This window comes from Perca fluviatilis, chromosome 24 (genome assembly GCF_010015445.1).
Source record: "Perca fluviatilis chromosome 24, GENO_Pfluv_1.0, whole genome shotgun sequence".
In the NCBI taxonomy this organism is placed as follows: Eukaryota; Metazoa; Chordata; class Actinopteri; order Perciformes; family Percidae; genus Perca; species Perca fluviatilis.
This window is the reverse complement of record NC_053135.1, coordinates 10,288,365-10,312,079: the sequence shown is the minus strand read 5'-3', so window position 1 is coordinate 10,312,079 and position 23,715 is coordinate 10,288,365. Positions and strand designations below refer to the sequence as shown.

The window sequence follows — 23,715 nt, the reverse complement described above, 5'->3', positions numbered from 1 at the left end:
TTTTGCAGCACTAGAAACTACTACTTGTTGATCAGACCCCCTGTGAGGAAGGCGGTGGATTATTGAAAGGGACAATGTAAACCTCTATGTGTGTTACCCCCTCTCTGTGAAGCTTCTTACCAGCAGGTAAAAACAAGCAGCTGCGCCACAGGCCAACAAATAGCACAAAAGACAAAATTAGGAAGAGAAAACAGTCAGAAAGAAGAAAAAAAACATAAGCTTCTAACATCTAGCTGGTTACAATTTCCTGAGCACAATCATGCTCTGCAGGGGATTAATCTTTGATTTTAATAACCCAATAATCCGTGCTCTACCAAGTAAAGCCTTTATTCCAAATATAACTAAAATAATTTTTTATCTGCAGAGAAACATGAATAAGAGGTGTGACTGCTCTAAATAAAAGTGACTAAACTAATTTATCCTGTTATGACTTTTTGGAGTCTGTAAGGTTTTGTGGTCAATCAGAAACAACAGGGAATATTTAACCATAATCGTTTTACAGAATATTCTGAAATATTTACTCTATATACTGTAAACCGTAAACCATATCAGTGCAGGTTTAGTAGAATGAGATTAAGCCAAAAAGAAGAGATGCATGTAGCACAGTTTGATGTTCTTGGCCAGACAAGCATATACCAAACATTTAGGGGTGAAATATTTAATTAATATAGAATCCGACAGCAGAACGTCTACTTTTATAAATTAACTTATATACTTTTTCGTCTGGTTCTAAACACCTTAACCTAATTTCTTGAATAATCAAGCACTGCATACCATGGAACATCCAGGACAGCTGTTGCCATTCTCACAGGTTCTGGTCCTGGAGTGGACCCCCCCTCCACATTCAGCACTGCAGTGTGCCCAGGGGCCCCACGCTGTCCACAACACAGGCAGGGGACAGGGCTTTTTCTCATTGCACAGCCTGGAAACACAGACACACTAAAGTCATTCCTATCCAAAGTGATAATACGTATGTTCCTATCATAGATGACAACATTTCTACCTCCTGGTGCAGAAACTGAAGCACACGTATTCTTTCTCACCTCTCCTCTCGACCCTGGCCAACACAGATTCGACCACCGTGGCGAGGCGAGGGGTTGTTGCAGGATCGCTGCCTCACTTCAAATCCAATACCACAACTGCTGCTGCACTGGCCCCATGAAGACCAGGGAGTCCAGCCGCCATTCCTGAGGAACAGAATCAGGAATTCATTTGTGTTTCATGCCACACAAAAGCTCCACTCTCATCAACCTTGTTCCCAGTTCCAACAACAGTTGTTAGCAACGATTAAGAGCCACATATTTAACAATTAACTCAACTCACATCACAGGCTACGCAACTAGCTTCACTGTCTTTCCAGCTTGTCCACTTTTAAACACTTAATAAGTCCATTATAAACTGATGAGGAGGAAGGCTGTATTGATTTAACTATAATAATATAGATGTATTAGGCTAGCTTTGCCCTGTTAAGACAGCAGTTGAGTGGAACTGATCTGTAAAGTAATGAAGATTACTCGTTGTTAGAATATCTGCATAAAGAGACTGTACCTGGAACAGTTTGCCACCTGGATAGTTGCGCCTTTACATTCAACCCCACCGCATTGGGCTAAAGGTCCGTCACAAGAGCGGGACCTACACACACAGCTGCTGATGGAGCCCTCGCCGTCATCGTGGTTACAAGGTTGCCATGGCGCCCAAGGACCAAAACCGCCATCCTGTGTCAGGTTCCTCACCTTCCGAGAGGATTTAAGGGGATTAAAGTCCACGCCATATGCACGTGAATAAGTCATATTTGCAAAATGCACCAAATTGGTCTAAACCTACAGCTTAATGTGCTGTAATTGTTAAATATTACCATAATATATTTACCTAATATACAGCTGTGTACAAATGATAATGAATTTAATGTGAAATCCATTTGGGATTCTAAGACTGCTGAAGTGTTTTACCATTGTCAATAACCTCATGGAAATCAAATGGAATGCTTTTTAGACATTTCTCATTAACTCTTAATAAAAATGCAAAGCATTTTTAAATATATAAAGTAAAGACCAATACCCCAGACGTGTGTGTGTGTGTGTGTGTGTGTGTGTGTGTGTGTGTGTGTGTGTGTGTGTGTGTGTGTGTGTGTGTGTGTGTGTGTGTGTGTGTGTGTGTGTGTGTGTGTGTGTGTGTCTCTTACTGGGCACTCAGTAATGTTTTGAGTCCACTGGTTCATGTTGGAGCTCTCCTCGATGGTGGTGCAGCGCTTCTGTTTGTGATCCCAGCCGCAGTAAGGGTCCCGAGCTTCCATGCAATGACTAATATGAGTGCAGACAACTAGTCAGTAATTGTTTCAGTTGCAGAATAATCAAGTTTCTCTGCAATACAGTCTTTGTTTGCTAAATGAAAAAAAAACTCTAGTAGTTGCAGAATTATCAAGTTTCTCTGCAATACAGTCTTTGTTTGCTAAATGAAAAAAAAACTCTAGTAGTCTGCACATTTCCAGCAGGATGTTTTAAGATAATCATTGTTTTCTCTGTACTGCTGGAGGGACTGATACTGAGACATCATACAATATTTTGTAAGGTTGTCAACATATTCTGGTTGCGTCAACAAAGTCATTAAATACTGTACCTGCTTACATAATGTCTGCTCTAAATCCTGCCAATACTTTGGACTGACAGTTCAAAAGCAGTTTTTTTTTTACAAGGAAAATAAACTGGGCTCTTAACATAATCATCTTTGTCAGCGTTTATCGCAGGCCTTTCAGACTTGGCCACCCACACGCGTTTGTCTCTTTAATGGCACGACGTTCATCAATCTTTTTAAGTATTTTCAACTTGAGTTAGTGCATTTACACACTCACCACCACCAGTAGCAGCAGCGATCCCACAAAGTGAGCCGGCAGATTTAAACAACTGCAACTTTTACTAAATGAGCCACTGCAGAAATTGGATTTGCATTTGCTTTATACTTGAAATATTTTAATTAAATCATATCTATGTTGTTATATCTGCCATTTTTATTAATCCAATGTCACTAGTTTCCTTCTATTCTGATCAATTATCAAATGAGACTAAAAGTCTATAAATCGGCTTCTCATTATCTGAAAGCAACTTACTTTTCAGAAAAACGCTCTGGAAGCTGACATCATATTTGATGCTGCAGTTTTGATGGTCTATTGGCTCATACCGTTCAGTTGGATGGCTGGAGCAGCGCTCCAGTGGGATCTTCACCAGCCTGTCATCAAGCCCAACGATCAAAGATCTGTCACTGTGGAGGATTTGGAGGCTCTTGATTGGTCCGATATGCCCTTGAGGGAGGAGCCTGAGCTCCTCCAGGTAGCAGCCTTGAAGGCTTTTATTGGTTGTGGAGAGAGCCTTTAGGATGGTGCCGTATTCTGATTGGACAAAATGAACAAGGAGAGAGGTTCTGGGATGAAAATGATCTACAGCACTACAATTTTGTTGTTGTTGCCCCAGCTCTCTGCCCTCTCGCTCACCGGTGCCGATGTACATGACATGGTAGAGGGTGTCTTGGCCCTGCACGATGTCCACCACCAGCTTGGAGAAGCGCAGGTTGTCCTGGGTGAGCAGAGGGTTGATGGTGATCGGCTGGACCACATCATTCATGAGGAAGAGTCGCTGGGCATCCTGGAGGCTGCGCTCTGTCAGGTTCCCACCGGGGCCTCCCTCCTCCAGTGTGCCACACTGAGGGATTAGTGTCACGTGTTAAGAACGTAGGTTGGTGGCTGATGTTTCTGAGTCTGCAGCAGATGTCTTTTATTATCAACAAAACACTCAGATGCTAATTTTAGTATGTCTTCAACCTGAGGACACAAGCTAGAAACAGACCTGTGTAATGGTGGTTATTTGACTTGTCAAACGCTGGTGTAACTGAGAAAATTAATGGTTACATTCGACATACATAAGGTGTGTCAGTATGAGGTCCGTGGTTTTGCAACAGAGCCTTCATGAATGTTTATAGTTTCAGGTTGTTCTCTGTTTTTTGTTGGAAGATAAAGTTTTTTTCCATGAGAAATATCAATATGAGCTGCAGAAGGCCATTACTGACAGCACAAATATATGTTAAATAAATGCAAATTTTGAAATTAAAAATAACAAAACTATTACATATGAAATGCAGAGATTACATAAACTGAAATGTCACTACAAGGTCCCTGCAGCTCGATTTGGGTTGCATTTTGTATGTGTTGGGAAACTTGCCAAGCACTTATTGTTGGAATTATATTTGAGGGAGCTGAGCAAGAATTTTCTTTGTGCTATACTGCAATAAGCTATCTTTATCCTCAGCACACCAAGATGAAATGAGTACCAGTCTTTTAAAAAATGCCTTGAAGGGAAGGCTGCAAAATTATGAAAGGACAAAACTTTCTGTTTTTCACATTTTTTAATGTTTTATGTTGTCACATAAAAAGAACATCTATGTCCATCCAGTTTGTTTAAATATGTGAATTACCTGAAAATTGGGTATGGGGTTTGGGGTGGAGAGCCAGGCAGTGCGGGGGTTCTCCTGGTAGCGAAAGGGTCCATTGAAGGCCTGGGTGATGGAGCTCAGATTGAAGGCACAGACAGCAGAAGCTGATATACTGTTCCTAAAAAAAGGGGAGGATGTGATCACTATCAGATCTCAGGAAGTCAGTGAGAAAGAAAGCAAGATTGAAAGAAAGAGAATGGCTTATAATCTCAGTTATCAATAACGTATAACAAAGATGGAGATAAAATACACGTTGACATACAAAACATAAAAAAAAACCTGAGTGTGATTTCGACTTACTTGTACTTTACTTGAGTATTTATCTTTTGCTCCATACTTCCACTCCACAACATCTCAGAGGGAAACACTGTACTAATTACTGTACTTTCTACATAAAAAACACATGATCAACTTATAAATATCTGATGATATTATTAAAGAATTAGATTAAAGAATAAACTACACAACAGTAGGCTGTATAAAGCCGTTATAATTAGCTCAATCTCAATCAGCTAAAACATTAAAATGCTGCTTACACATTAATGCATTATACATTCTAGTCCAGTTATATAACATATAATAACTAAACATTTTGAAATGGGCCACTCTGTATACAAAGTAGTTTGTTCAAATTACTACTAATTATGTTGAAGTAATATTGTGAAAGTGGGTCTTTTTCTAAGGATTTTTAAAAAGAAAAAAACAAGAACCAAGGGAAATTATGAAATGATAACAAAATTAAAGAATTCATTTACATCTAATTTACATTACATGCAGACATTCAGGAATTTCCAATAACGGTCTTTTAATTTATTGTAGCTAATGAAAATTTAGACAGACACTTTACTTAGAGTGACCAGAGGTCTTTTATGGTTTGATGTAGTTTGTAATTCTTTCCAAGTGCCTCATGTCATGACCAAATCACAGTCTTGTATGTGATTGGTACTTGGAGTCTGAACTGTTCCTAGAAGCAAGTTTTAGTACTAAAATGATCAGATATGTATGTATTAGTGTAGTATTATTACAATGGGCCTGGAGAGTTTCCATTATTTTTTGGCCATTTTGGATGCCACCCCTTGCATGAATAAAGTACTTTTTTGAAACAGTGATAAAACTGGTTGTCGGTATCTTTAGTAAAGCGTATCAGCAGCATAAGCTTTAAACACCTGTAACACCCACACAGGTGATTTCAGTTATTCTGGCTGATTACACCTCTGTTCAGGTTGAATGTGTGTCTGAATGTGGGTTGAATGAGCCAATGTGGAGCTTATGCTGCATTCCAGACACAATTTTTAGCCCGTAAGTTACGACTTCAAGTCACGACTCCCGACTTAGAGTTGTACTTAGAGGTTTATGCCTCGACGCAGAGGTCCATGGTTGGAGTCCGACCTGTGACGATTTCCTGCATGTCTTCCCCCTCTCTCTCTCTCCCCTTTCTCACCTAGCTGACCTGTCAATTAAAGGCGGAAAAGCCCCAAAAAATTATCTTAAAACAAAATTTTAAAAAATAAACATAACCTGTAGTAGTACACAATCGTATGCGTATTGTTTTGATTACAATGTGCGGAATTACTTTTCGTTGCCTATTTATGTCTATTTATTTCTATTTCTCACCGTTAATCGGCGTCTGTACAGCATCAGCAGGGGTCGCCATTGTTGTTTATGTGTGTGTGACGTCAAAAACTGGAACTGTGTCTAGACACACCCTCATAGTCCTGGGAAGAGGTCCAATCAGCCAGATTAACTGAAAACACCTGTGTGGGTGTTCAGGGCCTTTAAACGCCAGTCTACATAGAGAGTGTAATTAATGAACATTACTCACACATTAGTGGTAAAGATACCATAGATCAGGTCCTGCTCTGGTAAGTAAAAGGTGCTCTGCAGCTCGTTGTAGTAAAAGGGGATTTCTCCTGAGCGTGAGCAGTTGAGTCGGGCCTTCATGAAGGTGGTCCAGGTGTCCTCCAAAAGGAAACGTCCACCCATATCGTTCTTACAGACCCGGGCCACGCGAGAGAACACTATCTTCCCACAGTCGTTTTCAACTGCGGTTTCTCTCAGGAAGAAGTAGGCGAACCGACCAATCTCATAAACAGACACGAAATTAGGCTCTAAAAGACACATGAGGAGGAGAGAAAAGATATGGAAGTATATGAGACCCACAAACAGAGACATGGGGCAGGACAAGTCAGTGTGGTGCTTTGCTCACCGTTGAGCCATTTGGAGTTGTACTGGGCGGTGCGCAGTGGCAGCATGTTGCCCAGGCTCCTGTAGATGACGGGGTCACGTCCTGAGAAGTCAATCACCGTAGCAGCGTACAACTCGCCCCTCTCTGTTACCATGGCGGTGGAGTTATGGCGCGGGTCGTAGGGACATCTGGCAACACCGTTCACTGTGTCCAACACCTGACTGATGTTACCAATCTGGCAGGAAGTGTAAACACAAGTGAATTCACAACAAATAATGAATAGAGAATCTGCTGCTTCTGTTTAAATATTCACTTTGCACTGCGGGTTGCAACTACATTTTTAACAAATAATTACATTAATTTACTTAACTTTTGCGATGGTGAAGGGTGGATTATTTATATTACTACTTTTCGGGATCATGAAGATTATTTATGAGCATACATTGCAAAAAAAGGGCCTCCTTTCTAGGGCTGAAACGATGGGACGACTAATCGATTATTTCAGGAAGTTATTAATACATAAAGATATTTATTGAGCACAAATGCTACACAAATTAACTTGCAGAGGCTTCAAATGTTCTTGAGATTCTGTGGTGATTGGGTTATAAGTAGTAATCCTTTTGATTCATTTTGATGGTGGATAATCCCCATGGCTCAAACCTGATCTAGCTGGTAACTTGCTTCATCACATCTCATGATATACCAACCTGCCTGGTTATGCAGACTGGGGTGAAAGCATTGGTCCCACACGTGAAGAGCGTCGTCCCACTTATCAACAAAACCCGGATGTAGTTTTGACACTCCTCCTGCAGACAAACACTCCGCATCTCAGTTTGGTTGGTCGGTAATAAAACGTCATTTTAGTTGACCACATTATGAATAAAGTGAACAAAGACTTCTGTATTTATGACACGACACACTACCTCAGACTTCCCCTTGCTCTGACATGAGCGCTTTGTGTCTTCATCGGGTGCCCATTCTGTCGCCTGGGGAACACAAAAAACAATTTTTGCAATTAAATTAACTTTAAATTAACATTGACAGCATCTCAGCACCGACAGGAGTTTAGGTAGCTGCATGTCACGCAACACGTAAATCAGAAAACACACATAGCACATTTGTGCAAAATTTAAAGGAATAGTTAAACATTTTGAGAAAAACGCTTATTTGCTTTGTTGCTGAGAGTAAGATGAGAATACACTAATTAACATATAGCAATAGTGTGTTTAATCTGTAAAAACCCCAAACAAAGTGTTAACTGCATGAAGTCACTGCTTCCAGCGGAAAAAATAGTCTAGCACAAAACCCACAAACAAAACCACAGCGTGTGTTTTTTACACGTTGGATGTAGCATCTATTATGAGGCAGCTTTGGCTCCCTGCTTCCAGTCTTTATGCAAAGCTAAGCTAACCAGCTGCTGGCTCCACCTACATATTTAATGTACAGACATTGATCTTCTCATCTGACTCTCAGCAAGTCGGCAAATATGCAAACTTCCCAAAATGCCGACCTATTCCTTTAGGCAAAAAAATATGTTAATGTATTTCTATGGGAGACAAAAACAAGTAAAAGCAGATTTCTTTTCAATCGTACATTCATTTAAAAAATGGCATTACCTGTATGAGCGAGGCGTTGCTTAAATTCAGTCTGAAGAGGAAGTTTCTATAAAAGAGATTTTTCATGTTAAGAGGAAGAGTAGCAGAAGCACACACACTGCAGAGGGTTTAATACGCTAGTAATGATTTCATTCCTACAACATTGTATATTGGCAACATATATGTGGACTTGATGCTGTTTGAATGCTGTCTGCTTTGAGTGTTAGTTATTTGTCACCTTGCTCCCACAATGAGCTGGTTTCTGCTCAGGTCCAGTGCCAGCTGGGAGAAATCCTTCACTCCTGGATGAGAGAACTCTGACATCCCTGGCCTCAACGCTGGAGAGAGAAAGAACAACAGGATGAGGCGACATGTAAGAGGGGGAAAAGTAGCACAGAGCCATAATATGAAGTGCGTGGGAACCGTTCTCCACCAAATGGTACCTAGCTGCCAGCCTCAGATAAGCCCTCAGTGTTCTTACTGATGTGTCACATTTCGCTCCAGTAAATCAACTGATCCCGCGGTCTGACAGCTCCACAACCTCCCCATGAGCCTTTCAACCTGACGCCAGAACGGAGGCTCAGGCCAAGGCTTCAAAACTTTACAAACCAAGGATGCAGATTTGAATAAAAAAATTAGGGGGGGGAGAAGGGGCAGAACATAATTAAAATCAAAAACATCTGACGAGCAAACCCAATTTACAACAATTTCTGGGTAAATAGACATATTGATATTTATTCAGTCGCAGTTCCGCTTGCCTAATGAGCCCTTTGTTGATTTTTTGTATTAGATTTTAATCAAATTCAAAATTTCAATTGTAATATTAATAAAAGCAATGTCCTTAGTTTGACTCTCTTATCTTATTGTGCTACATTTTATTTGATTTCATTCTCTGTACTTTAATTTGCCTGGCTTTGTTTAATTGCACTGTTGAAATGAAATCTTTTTACCTTGTGAAGCACGTAGTGACTTCTTTTTTAATGAAAGGTGCTTAAAAAAAGTTTCTTATTATAATAGACTGAATGAAATGGGTCTTGATTTAAAACCTCTAGCCAGGCAGGATGACAGCTAACCAAACCTGAACAATAAACAAGCCACTGGCTGTTTTACAATATTTTTGGGTAGTGTGAACAAACCACATAGAGTGCAACAAATGAATCCTTCCCACAGTGTTTCAGAGCACTGGTGCTGGTGTCTAAATTAATGCTGGTTCCTTTTATTGAACGGCCCAGCTTGCGGGACAAATGTATCGAAAACAATAACATCCCGGTTTGCCAGTCGGATACTTTGAGCTGAATGGAAGCTGACATCCTGTCAAAATAATATCATCAAAGGCCCCTTCACAGTTGTTAAGACAGCTGAAGAAGAACATTTAATGAGGCCATACTGTAGACATTTGAAACACTTATTCATTTCATATAAACCTTTATGTATGTTAAAATGTCCAAGAATAGTTTCAAAACATTAACACCTATAACTTTCAATATCGAGCCTTAAAGCACAAGATAAACACAACTAACTCTGTAATGGAGATTAAAACACCACCTGAGAGCTTTTAACACTGCCACACACTTATTATATCTAAAATAAACTCAAGCCTCATGCTTTGCAATACTTCTTTATTTATTTCATGTAAAACATGAAGCAACATCTTGAAAGCACCTACTTTATCAAGATGGTTAAACAAAAGTGAACCACTTTGAACGGCGTTCAGAGAGTAACAATACAACATGAACACAAGCCATCACTTCCTTTGACATCTACCTGTAACCACATTGGTTCTGCATTTTGGCAAATATTGAACAGTTTTACAACATAACGTAGAGCATTAAAGACTGCGAGAGCTGGAAGATAATGAGAGACTTGCATCTACAGGAGTCTTCCATACATCAAACGCTATCAGCACTTGTAGCAGCGCTAATTAAATTGGTTGTTTTCCCAGTTATGCTGACTGGTGTTTTTAATGTGTATATACTAAATGTAACAATACAATATATACGAAGTTGTCATCAAGTTTTTATGATCTAATACAACCTTTTATGAGCTCATGTTGATCTTCAAATCACAAATGTCTGTATGAGGTTCAATAAATCAGATAGAAACAAGATCTCTCCTGTTTTCCATGACATTGTTTTAACGAGCTGATTATTTCAAATGATGCTGCAACTAAAATATATACGTATTGTACAGCTGGGTTAGGATAAATCAGCTTCCAGACCAACAAAGCAAGAATCAGCTAGTTTCAGCATCTGTTGCTCCAACATAAAGCTAGTTGAAGATTACGCTATAACCAAAGATTGTCTTTTAATCCGATAACTGCAGTGGATGTCAGGCCACATTACCTCCTTATGAATGTAGACATGAGTTCCCACCTTTCATGAATCCATAGTAGGCTGTGTGAACCAATCAGGAATGAGACTTTTGACCTAGCGACCAGAAGTTGAGAGACAAAACGTCTGTAATAACTGAAAGAAAAGCTTGTACTGATGCGCTCACCTTGGTAAGAGACGACAGGATGTTCCTTTCTAAGACACTCTGCTGGTTTGATGTGAGGCTGCTGGGACAGACACACAGACGAACAGATGACCAGCACGAGGCCACAGGCGGAGAGGGCCCACGCCCCCAACCCTGACGTAACCATGGTTACAACCACATCCAGTCTTCTATCAGGTCCTCAGGAAACACCTGTTGGAATGGAGGAAAATGTAAGCACATGACCTGCAAGAATCAAACACCAAGGACGAAAACAAATCTGTCTAGTGAACGATATTCACAATCTAAACATTCTCTCTGTATTAGAATTTGAAAATCCACAATCATTAAACAGTACTTGACACTTCTGCACACTCTGACTTGCTCTCTGTCCATCCATCTGAATTAGTTTTGCCAGTCTCCCCAGCCCTTCTGCTGGCTCTGGCTGTCTGCTCTGGGTGTCCAGCCCCTCAGTGTCGGCAGGACTTGGTCATGGCTAATTCATCTCAAAAGGCCAGAGCCGCCAAACTCTCTAATGCCGACTCTCAAACCAAGGGTGCCATCAACAGAGATCTTTATGGCTGAGGAGACCTTTTCAAAGACGAGCCTGGGCCCAGCCCCAAACAGGGGGTGTGAACTTTTAACTGTGAGCCACATGAAGGGTCTTTGTGTCAACATCAAAATCCATTTATGTACATCAAGTCTGCTCAAAGATGATGATCTGATAATGATGATGGCCAGATGCCCAGGGGTCATAGCAAAGGCCCTTTTACATAGAGTGTCACAAAATGGCACAAAAATGCTAAAAGAATTAGCTGATAATGCTATGTGTGCACGAATGCCAGCAACTGTGGACCTTTGTGGACTTGTGCGACTTACTTCTCAACATTTGGCCATGATGTCAAACAACCTGCAGTGAAGAAAGTAGTCTGAAAACTTCCCTTGAGGATGCCAAATAACTCCAACAATGAGGACAACAGGTAAAATACAGCAATTCTTTTTTTCTCAGCACTGTGTGAACATACGGACATCCAGGTCAAAAGGACAATGCCAACTTCACAGTTATTTTAAGTATGAGATGCACACAGCTGGATTTTCTTTTAGGTGTTGGGGAGTACTGCATATGTAAACAAATATATATAATAAAAGTTGTATAAAGCCTTGGTGGCTCAGAGGGAGCTGCGTAAGGTCTGATAAATTGCCTCAAGTGATGTCACTGAGTCAGCGTTGAAGATGAAGACTACAAGTTTGAAAATGAAAAAATTCTGAGGGTGCAGAGTTAGAAAGTGAGTTTACCAGACCTATGTAGCACTCTGTTTGAGATTAGGGGGTAGTGGCTACATTATTTGCTACTATCTTAACATACAGGGGCGTCGGACTGGGGGGGAAAGGGGACTGAGTACCCAGGGCCCTCATGTGAGCAGGACCCAAAAAGATGCTAGAATGAATAGCTGTGGATGCAGGGAGGGGCCCATAGAAAATGCCTTTCTACAGGGCCCATAATTTTGTGCTACGCCCCTGTTAACATACCTGAATCTTTTGCCGAACTGTTGGAGCTCGAGTTGCATTGTTGGTAATTTAGGCACCAGGTTTTGACAAAGAAGAAGAATACGTGGCATAAAAAAGACGATATCCCTGATTCTGCTGCATCGATATTGATCCTATTTTAAATTCTCCATGACTAAAATCCTATATGCAACCATCTGTACCATGGTAGTAACCTTGTTTTTTGTTTTTTGCATTGTCCCTGACAAATGAACTAATAAATAAAGTTGTCATATCAGTCGAAGCCATGAAAGCAATTGAACTGTCAGCTGAAGTCTGTCAAATTGAAGGATAAACTAGTTCAAAATGGCATAATCTTCCAACCATTTACTTACATTTATTGCAAAAGAAACTAAAGTTCTTCTAAGCTACAGTTCAGCAGATATGTTAAGCTTCTCCCACTCTCCTTTAACCCTTAGACCAGCTTCGTTGCAGCTGCGATGTGCTCGGGAGAATGGAGGCAGTGAATGTCTGCCTGTCTACTGCTCACCAGGGGGACTAAATGTGTGTGGAGGCAGAGGTTTTTTAACCTGCTGGGTCTGACATTGTTGCTTAATGAAGCATGTGGCCATGCTCCTCTCACCGCGCAAAGGCTGGCCAGTGAGAAGCCTAGTGTTCTGGGACTTGTCTATTCAGTGCAATGAGGGGCAGCAGCAGCAGACGTCAGTCAGATTCTTCAGGGGTTAGTAGGAAATGTTCGGATTCAGATTCTCACACTGTGACCAGCCTTAGCAAAAGACTGCATGCTTATTCATTTTTTATAAGTCCTCACACCTAAATAACCAAAAAGTTCTTTGTCAGTGCTCTCCAAACGACCCGTATCAGCAACTTCAGATCCACCACCTCTGTTAAGGTTTGCTCAATTAAAAGTACTTTGTTAAGCTTAGAGAAAGATCGTAGTCATGATTAAAAGTAGGGATGGACCGATTATCAGCCCTGGACGATTATCGGGCTGTTTTTTGGCAGTTTGGAGATTATCTGTATCAGCGTTTTATTTGCCTGAAAAAAAACCGAAAAGTGTGCTACACTACACTGGCTCCGCTACAGCTCTGTGTCCGTCCCTCTGCTTCGGTTTCACTCACCACTGAGTCCGACTTAATGTCCCGCTCACAACACTATCTGACTATCTTTTACTGTGGATTATGTTGAAAGTTTCTAATGTATTAAATAATTGCTTAAAGCATTTAAACAAGGTTTTGTGTTGGAGTTTGTAACATTCCAAAATCTTAATTTTGACTTAAAGATTTTCATTTTCACTGTAAACAGTTCCAAATATCTGTTATTGGTTTTATGAACTACTAATAATCGGTATCAGCCTTGAAAAACCAGTATCGGTCGATCCCTAGTTAAAAGAAACCAACATTGACTGTTTGGTAGGAGACAGCATGCAGACAGCGGTCTACTGTGTTAAAGTCAGACACTGAGGACACGGTGTACGCCCGACCATCCACCCCCGATCGTCTTCCTGGATGTTTTTGCTGCGCTATGGTGCTTCTGCCTTTGTTTATGACGATAGAGGACAGCCATTACTACAATGACCACAAGGGGCCGCTTGTCAGGTGAAGACAGTCTTGAATAAAAACCTCAGAAGCTTGTCTGTGTTGTCAGCGCTAGAGTACGGGTGATATAAAGTTGACGGATTGGTCATTTCATGTTTCCAAATGTGGCTTGAGTGATCACAATGCGTCCTCAGTGAGTCAAATCAGCCAGAACACAGTCAAAATATTTTAGATTTGGGAGGAAACCAGTGCTGGACAAGAAGGAAGTAAAGGCGGGCAAACATTCATGCCTGTTTTTTCTGGAGCCATGAGCGTGTCAGAGCATTGGTGTTGGAAAAACACCATAAAGCCTAACAACCTTTGAGAAGATTAGAAATACAGTCCCCGATTCATGTGACCCGTGTGTGTTTGGACTGTGGGAGGAAAACCACAGGAACACGGAGCGAACATGTGATCCACACAGAGAGGAACACTGCCAAGAATTTAACCCTCTTACAGCCACCGTGCATAAAGTCTAAGATGTGGCTGTATCAATAATGAATAAACATAAAAATATAATTAAAAAAACATATGACGTGTATGGTGTACATCTTTTAGCATCTATTGCAGCTCTGTATCTGCCTGTTATTCCTCTCTGAGAATAACATTAATTTCACAATGATCTCCAATATGGTCCTGAAATTTTTACTCTTTACTCTTTATTTTTAAGGTATATATTAATTTTTTGTTGTTATTGGTAATAAACAGTGGCCTATTTATAAGGGGATTTAAAAGAGGATGCTAACACCATGCTTCTTTGCCTTTCACAGCAGTCCCAACACTAATAGTATAATTAATTGTAAATTAAATATAAATGCCACATTGCACCACACCATACTGGAATATGCATCCGCCCCCCAGTTACAAATTGGCGAACCGACCCAACCAGAGTAATGGTTACAATCATCAGACTACAGTTCTTCTGAATGTCTTCCAGAAACTATAGAACCAACCAACTCACTCTGATACTGAACATGAGATGTGTTGACCAAAGCAATGATAAGAATTGGCCCTGTATGGTAAAAAGGTTCAACTATTTCACCTATGCATATCGATTAATCAGAATTCTCTCCGCCAATATAGGGTTTATTAAATTGTCATTTCTCACACTTCAGACTATAACCTAACTGATACTGCTCTTACAATACACATCAGGATGGCATCAGCCCTTTTAATCAGTGGTTCCCAACTTTTTGGACTTACTTAACACCTTAAAAAGAAACCATGTTTATTTGTGACCTCTTGTCACACGACGCATATATCTACAGGTGCTGGTCAGTTTAACCAAAGGGTGATTTTTCTTTCTCAGACTGATTTATTGAAGTACTTTTTCAGGGGCCTGAAGATGTGAAATTATCCAGTGATTCATGAGCAAAAAGCAAAGAATCCAAAGAACTTCAACGGTCAGTCATCTCACGACCCATACACTAATGCTACAACGGTTAGCAGAACTAGCTGCAGCCTCCAGAGTCTCCGGTGAAAATGCTGTGATACATGTGTTTGGACAGCGTAGTAGTGATCCTGTAGCGCTTCATAACAGTTGTACAACACTGCAGAGGTTTTTGGCAAACTCTCCATTTTTTGTTTTAGAACTTGATGTGTAGCAAGTTATTGGACCTTAGAGTTGGAAGAAAGATTTTTTTTTTTTTAATCTCCTCGTTGTCTGCAAGCTTGAGACTGATCTGAAGATTTTCAAGCATGCTTACAAAATTAAAGTAACATGGAACTTGAGTATTTTTTTGGGAGCCTCTCTTCTTTTTTAAAGAACTTTCTATTCAAGCACTCTTGGCTTTGTCTTCAGACAAACTGAAGCAGTAGAACATTTCAGTCTTCTTTTCAGGAGGCCCTCCCACGGTGTGTGTCACTTGGATACCTTCGACCCACTGCTTATATATGAATGAGTTGATTCGAAGGAGTGGGGAGTAAAGCATGGGTAAACCTCTTCTGTGGCAATGGGACCACTAAGCTTACTAAGTTTGAATGCGCCATACTGACACTGTGAAGGTGCTGTTTCTTATTCTGTCAGGATGAGTAAAACCTCTTCAGTCATTTCTTACAAAACAGCTATTGCTTAATAACACTTCCACCAGGATTACACAGGCTACAAAATGAGCATGCTGGGTGTACACGTTGAAGTGAGTTTCAATAAAATATTGACAAATCCTCTTTTACTGAGGTGATATATGAGAGGGAAATTAATTACAAGTAATTATTTCCTTATTCAAAACCCCCCGTCATTTGTTCCTCCATGGCATCAAAAATAAAAGGAGGGAGTCCAGCATTTGACCTTTGTATATCAGCCTCTTGTCTAAACTCTCTTGTACTTGGACTTCATCCAAATATCATCAAAAGGAACAGTGACTCGACCCACACACACACACACACACAAACCAAAGAACCTGGGATTCCAAACCCCAAATTCCTCCTTAAATAAGGAGGGCGCACAAAACAACAGCTGCTACCAAAAGCAAATCTGGAAACATCTCTCTGACTGTTACAGTAGCAGCTCCTACTCGACAGTAGGACCCACCTATAAAAGTAGTAATATTAATTATCAATGAAGTCAGTTCAGTTGGAGCAAACAGACACTGAGAGGGCATCCAAAGTCTCTCTATCAAAATATTCAGAGAGGACCATTTCCGAGGCAGTGTTCTCAGCTCCTTCCTACCGGGGTGAATGGCCTCTCTGTGCAACCTGCCAACTATCTGCCAATGGCCGCTCTCTTTTACAAGTGAATAGACTGAGTTTAGCCACAGTTAAAAGACACACTAACGTGCCATGGCTGCGCCACAATGGCTACTCGGGTAATTTGCCAAACCTAATGATGCCGGTTTGGCCCCGGCTAGAGGAGGTAGAGAGCAGGAATCCTAAAGAGGCACACAGCTGCACTGATCCCTCTCTTCCTATCTCCCCTCTCTCATCTCTGTCTCCCTCTGCGCTCTTATCATGAACTCCATTTCTTTTGATTTCTGGAAAAAGACACAACTAGCGCGTATAAATCGCATACCTTCTGCATTCTCTGGAAATGCTCCACTATCAAGACTTTTCCCACTTTGAAGAAAAGTCATCAGACTAAAAATTACAGGTATGCCCAACCATTCCTTACATCTATCTGCTCAGCACCAAACAGCAGAAAGACACAGTTGGGCACATTTGGGCTTACATGAATCAAATTGACCTGCAATTAGCTTAGCTTGTTGGGGTTAGCTTGTTTAGCTTAAGCGATGCCCCCGAGCGGTCAAAATAGATGAATGCAGTTTTAAGTATAATCACAAGACATAACGTGCAAAGAAAAATTCCGAGTGAAAGGATTTATTTGCCTAAAATGGGCAATAGTTGTAATAAATGAATAAGGCGCTATGCAGAGGCAATAAATCCTCAGGAACTACACCAAGTTTTTGCAAAAGTGCATCCACCATCTCACTATCTCCAGTGCAGGTCAACAAGATAAGTTCATGCATATGATTGGACTGAGAGGCACACAGAAAGAAACATTACTTACAGCACAATCACAGCCTCAAAAATGTATCATACAATTCAATCCACACCAACCGTTTTATTAATAGTATTATTATAGATACTCTTTGCCATCTTTTTCCAAACCATTACCAGTCCAGTACAACCATCTATCACATGACTGATGCTCCATGTTTAGGTCATGTGATGACAAGTGAGCAAACTCCATCCACTAAGGAAGACCGTGAGATGAGGTTCAAAGCTCCAGAAAAGTCAAGAAAGTGCAAGATAGTTCCCAGGGCTAATGAGTTTGACATCTGACAATCTTTAAACGATGTATCATAATAACCTTCACAAAAGGTAGTATGATGCAAAGCTATTGTTTTGGATTCAATACGATTTTAACAGTGTTTCTAAAATACTGTCCACCCCTTGAGGAGGTCTTGTAAATGGAAGTTAAATTATACATTTGGGTTTTATTATCTCAGTGATGCCATGTATTTTACAGTAACGGCTCAAACCTCACTCTCCATTAAAATACCATAAAAAGAATAGCCAATTAAATATGTGTGCCTTGATCCTATTAGTCATTTTCCATGAGGGGTCCAGTCCAGTTCCCACATTGCCATTTTTTTTATAAAAGGCCAATTGTTCATCTATTGAATGGTCACGCTCAAAAAGAAAAAAATATTACACTCATTCAGACAATATTTTTGAATCCAGACTGAGGCTATTGATCCAGGCTTTTCCTCTGTCTCCCCTCTGCCTTTCTCTCCTAAACCATCCCCATGCCAATTTCAGCACTCATGCTTTAGCCAGAACAAAGGAAATATCCACTACACATTACCTGAACCCCTCCAATGTTAACACATGCCTATCCATGCAACATGTAGTCTCCGCGGGGGGAGACTGATTGATTGATATACGCTGAGGATGAGAATGAGAAGGGGGGGAGGGAGAGGCTGTGGGTCATTTTAAAAGATCATTATAGGAGAAATTAGCCTGCAGAGAGGAAAATGACAAACTGACAGACAGGCAGAAAAAACAGCCACAAAAAGTGTGCGACTTAGACACAAAGACGGAAAGAACAACACAAAAGAATAAGTAATTGCACTGAAACAGCCAACCTCCACATGGGATATATACGTGCATGAATACACACACTGCACACAGGGATATACAGGAAAATAAACTTACTTGTTCACCATCACCAAACTGCTCTGGAGGACAAACGGGTGGCACAGCTCCTTCACATGGTGAGAGAGAAACAAGAGAGAGGAGAATTGAATCACACAAAACACACACACAGTGGCACGCGTGACGTGTGTGTGCAGGGAGTAAAGGGGTGTGGGATGGGGAGATGTGGGGGAGCAAAGCATTCCTGTTTGTGCAGAGCAAACTTAACTCTCTGAATAGAGAGGGATGTCTGCCCTGTGTGAGTGTGTGTGTCTTTATTGTTATCCTTTGATTTTTTTATTCTAAGAAATTAGATCAGATTAAGGTTGTAATCAGCCAAACTGTAAACAACTGCCAAAAACAATCCTTGTTAAATTGGATTCAGAATGACAAAAGAAAAAAGAAACATCCAAGAATAGAGTATAGAGTAAACCTCTATATATGGGTGCCCGCTCTACCAACTGAGCCATCTGGGTGCCCAACACAGTTTCTTTTAGTAAAAACAAAACCTGAAAATCTAGTTTAATTGTGTGTTCTTATAACCCTCTTATAAGTAAAATGCATTGAGTTACGTTGCTGTTGGCTTACTTCTTCCAACTATTGGCATCTAAATCAATGTACATAAAGTGATCGGATGTCAATCTTAAATGGTTTGGATACAAAATGAGTCTCGCTGTTGGTCGAGCACAGCTGCAGTATCATCAACGTGCAAATGAACGAGGAGGCAGAGTCAATAGCAAATGTCATTAGCTCAGACAAACGTTTTGTTTGCCTAAACAAAGAAACCCAGTCTGGCCTCCAGAGTCACCTGATAGCAGGCAGAAAGTCAGATTAAACAGGGTTTAATTTAATGTGAGCCATCAGTGACAGAAAGAAAGTGTCCACTCCCTGTATCTGTTGACTGAGTTTCATAATCTTAGGTCCTTGAGGTTCATTCAAATCCAACTTCACAGCATCAATTACTTTCAACTTTCTGTGGTAAAATAGCCTAAACTCAAGTAGTAAGTGAACCTTTACTTTGGACTACTTTATCATAGATTCAGTATGTGTACCCAAGGTCAAGGATGAAATGAAAATTCTGTTTTTTTTCAAAAATGGCCCCCAGAGTGGATGCATCTGATTATAAGGCCTTAGGCTTTTTAGTATGGACGGGGAAAAGAGAGCTTTTGGAAATCGATGAGGTGAGCCTGGTCGAGGACAACATAAAAAACATAATAAAAAGTCATTTTCAAAAAAAATATATTTTTTTTGTTTTAAAAAAATATTTATTAAAAAAAAAAAAAAAAAATTTTTTTTTTTTTTTTTAAACACAAAAACAATCACGCATATCTACAAAAATGCCAATCTAGTTTTAAAAAAATATTTTTTTTTTTTTTTTATTTTTTTTATTATTTAGGTATGTAGAAGCGGGAAGGGATGACCTCCCATTCAAAAATTAATGGCACCAATAAATCATATCCGCTGAAAAATGACAGGATGGTTTAGCTTCCCGCGTTCCCAGCAGAGCATATGAGACAAATAACACTTCCCGGCCTCATCCCCAACCTTTACAGAGTAGGACATTCATCTCTCTCAGCATCAGCCTCACCACAGCCGAGTACCAAACCCCCCCGAGAGGATGAATGGCTCGTTCCTGTGCAAACTTCAGGATGACCTCCTCCCGCTCTGTTTTTACAGCCCTCCCGTCACTGCTGGGGCTGAATGATTACAGGCTCAGTGAGACGCAGGGGGGTGCTGAGTAAAACCAAACCAGGATCAGTGAAAGCTGGCCGGGTTTGAACATTACAGAGAACAGCGGACTTCAGGGGAGCTGAAAGATGGCCTCCAAGCTATCAACTTGACGAGTGAACATGACTTCTATATCACCTTGTATGATTCTGAAAATGTATTAGTGCTGGCTTAGAGCACATTCAGCCACCTGTGATTGCCTCTAAGTGCCAGCGTCTTTTTAAAAGCCTAAATAATTTGTTTTGTGTCCACCTCCGAGCACATTAGGTTAAAATCAAGTAGCTGAGCACCTTGAGCACCTTTGACCATTTTAGTAGCGTCTGCATTGTACATTTTTGATTTCCTGTCAATCATAGCAATCAGTTTAGTCTCAGAACAGTATAAAAAAAAATCTACTGCAAATCTACCCTTTCACTACTTTTAATCACAGGCTTTCAAAGTTGTCTTAGCGAGATTTGCTCAATATTAATATTAATATTATGAAATATACTTTTAAATTAAGTTTTTAACTTAACTCCTAAAAATTGAAGTTTAAACCTGCAAAGATTTTTCCGCCACTTGGGGGCAGCAACAAATTTCCCATTACACCTTTGATACATAAGAAAATATTGATTTGTACAGCTTTAACTATTCCAACATTTGGGCTTAAGGCAAGATAATTCTGCTATGCACTGTTTATTCTAGGAGGCTTTTTTTCTCTGTGGGCTTTTAGAGCAAACACTGATAAGAGCAGTGAGACTGAGGCAAAAAGTTGTCGCTGAAAGCCGCTAACACCCTCCGTAGAGCTGAATTTAAAAAGCATATTAGGTAATCTCCAATGATATCCATTAATCCATCACCAGCTGCGAAGGAGGCCTACAGTGGTTAACCAACAACTCTTAACCCCCAAAACCAGCACCCGAACCCCCACCACCCCACGTCACAGCCCTCAATGGATGCCTTGTCCGGCACATAGCGCTCCACTGTGAAACAAGTCTGTGTGTCACAAAGAAATATTGACTTTTAATGCTTCAAACATTCAGCTCGCTCCGTTTTAAACAAACCTGGCTGTGTTGATTTTTTAAAACCCAGCAGTCACTGAGGTTTACCTTTCTACTGGAGCAACACACACACACACACACACAACACACACACACACACACACACAAGTAGAAGTGCAGTTTAGAGGTTAGACAAGCAGCGCAGCCAGGACACTTGATGATGATATGCATCTGGGAAATATGCTAATGTAAAAAGTCATGAGAAATGTGCTAAATATGAGATATCAAATTCACCTAGCTCAGTGTAGGTCCATGATGTGCTTAGCCTTACTTACAGTAACATAAAATAGGGGCAGGGGGAAGCTGCTAGCCTAGCGCCTTCCTATGTGAAAAAACCCGTCCAAAACTGTCTTATTTACTATTCATATCTTGTTTATTTACTTACGTAGAAATAGAAATGTAAAAATGAAAAATTGTGGTTTTAGGAGCAGTTAGCCTTTGAGCTATTTCTTGACCAAGGGTTAGGGTTAGCAGCATCTCACGGAGCATCTCAAAACTTTACCAAGATGTCACTTATGATTGAAAAGGTTGTTGGTTTAAATCCCTTAATGGGTGCTCTCCTTTCCAACCTTTCATTTCCATTGTCCAGTAAAAAAAAGGGGAAGGTTGTTTTTGGGGGTTGTTTGTTTTTTTTTTCTAAAAAAAAAAGGGGCTCCCACACCCCCCCCCCCTCTCGGGTGTTTTTTTTGTGGGGACCCACCACCCACCAGCCTGTCCATCGGCCTCTCATCACACTCTTTCTCTCCTAATCCATCTTTCTCTCCTTTTCCACTTCAACCTGACCTCATGTGAAACTGTGGAGGTCTGTGGGTAACACGCTCAGGCGTCCAGTTTAATGATTTAATGCCACTTCCATGTAGGGGGTTATATATTAGCAGCAGTAAGTCCTTGTATGTAGTGAGGGCTTAGCAGCTCTGTTTCCATTCAGGTTGTAAAGTGATGTTTAAAAAGTGGCAGAAAATAAAATAATAATATGTCCTTAACCATAAACTTTAAATAAATACATCTGATATTTCCTACATGGTTGGTCCTTGTCTTCTTAGGACTGCTTGCTAACTACTTTTCAATGGTTATCGTAGAGTTTTACATCGCTGAATGTTTTTCACCTTCAGCCTTTGACTTCCATTCTTTTATGAACAAAAGCATAGCTGACAAAAAAAGGAAACATGATGGATTAAATTTGATCAAAGCTCAGAGTAATCTGCATTTTAAGGTCAAAAGTTCTCATGACCCAAGCTATTAGAGAGTAAGTGTCATATTTGAGTATGGTATATTATGTATTTTCAAAGACACAGTATGGGTCTTTAGAATAGATGTAATAAGTTAATATGACCTAACAAAGTAAACAGTACACAAACCAAACCACTAAGTAAGTTTGTTAGTGAAACTATGTTTGTCTAAAGTAACTAAGATGGTTTAGGCTCCACTAGTTTTGTTGCTCAGGCTGTTATGCTTTTGCCTGTTTAAGCAGACAACTTAAAAGGGTCCTATCACTACACACAGCATTGACAGGGAATGAGAATGGACACATTCAGCTATTTGAAATGTGAAGGCAAAATACTGGAGCAAATATTTGTATTAGCTTTATCAGGATCAGCTCTTCTCACATTATAATACAAATGATGAATCTTGAGCATGTCATGAATAATTGACTGCAAACCGTTAATACTGCAGCTCTGCAAACCCAGACTAGAAGAGGTTTGTCAGTCTCTACTAAAATGTGGCAGTTTAATGTTTGTTTATGTTTATCAGCATAAACCATAAAAAAGTACCTGAATTATGAATAATGATAAACCATGTTCTTCATCTCAATATACAAAGCAGCAGAATCACTTTTCATGTAATTCCCACACACTTCCACACACTGTTTGGTTGATTACAACGTCTATGCCATGGCGAATTTACCAAATTTAACAACATTTTTTAATTAATATATTACTTCATTTTTAGAATGATGCATATGTTAAATGTGTTTTATTCTTTCAAACGGCTTGAAACCAAAAAAAACGATATGTGGACTATTTCCCAAAGTTTACACATGAAATAAAGTTAATGCATTTAAATGAATCGAGAGCTTACCTTTCACGATCGACTCATCATGGTATGGGATTGCTGCTGCTGGTTTAAGTTGTCAGGTTTCAGAGAGAGATGGTGCAGCCCGCTATCCAGAGGTCTAGACTCTGCTGAGGCTCTGGGAACGGTAGCAAGTCGCAGGTTTAATTCAGACCAGTAGGGGTGCTGTCAAGAGCCAGAGTGGACCAAATGTAGAATAAACTCTGCGGGAATCTCTGTTGCATATGTCTGGAGAGTAAGCAGCATGATAGCATTAACAGTCGAAGATTTCACATGTGTGTGTGTGTGTGTGTGTGTGTGTGTGTGTGTGTGTGTGTGTGTGTGTGTGTGTGTGTGTGTGTGTGTGTGTGTGTGTGTGATGTAAACCAATCAGTGTGCAAAAAAATGATTTGATAGCCTACCTCTGACACAAATCTACTTAGACAATG

The 23,715-nt window shown here is 40.3% G+C and overlaps 1 protein-coding gene across 1 annotated transcript in view; it reads right to left on the bottom strand.

Annotated features, from left to right (window-relative positions):
* Positions 1-23,490, bottom strand: part of LOC120554679 (semaphorin-5B-like) — a 31,725-nt gene extending 8,235 nt beyond the window's left edge. Inside the window, exons 1-16 of the mRNA XM_039793691.1 lie at positions 23,294-23,490; positions 18,468-18,517; positions 10,756-10,944; positions 8,498-8,597; positions 8,281-8,326; positions 7,588-7,650; positions 7,372-7,470; positions 6,686-6,899; positions 6,302-6,587; positions 4,462-4,597; positions 3,485-3,692; positions 3,175-3,382; positions 2,183-2,300; positions 1,549-1,733; positions 1,044-1,187; positions 775-922 (exon numbers count right to left, since the gene is read on the bottom strand). Coding sequence (XP_039649625.1) covers positions 775-922; positions 1,044-1,187; positions 1,549-1,733; positions 2,183-2,300; positions 3,175-3,382; positions 3,485-3,692; positions 4,462-4,597; positions 6,302-6,587; positions 6,686-6,899; positions 7,372-7,470; positions 7,588-7,650; positions 8,281-8,326; positions 8,498-8,597; positions 10,756-10,900 — 2,100 coding nt within the window. The 5' untranslated portion in view covers positions 10,901-10,944; positions 18,468-18,517; positions 23,294-23,490. The remainder of the gene's footprint in view (positions 1-774; positions 923-1,043; positions 1,188-1,548; positions 1,734-2,182; positions 2,301-3,174; positions 3,383-3,484; positions 3,693-4,461; positions 4,598-6,301; positions 6,588-6,685; positions 6,900-7,371; positions 7,471-7,587; positions 7,651-8,280; positions 8,327-8,497; positions 8,598-10,755; positions 10,945-18,467; positions 18,518-23,293) is intronic.
* Between the last annotated feature and the right edge of the window lie 225 nt (positions 23,491-23,715).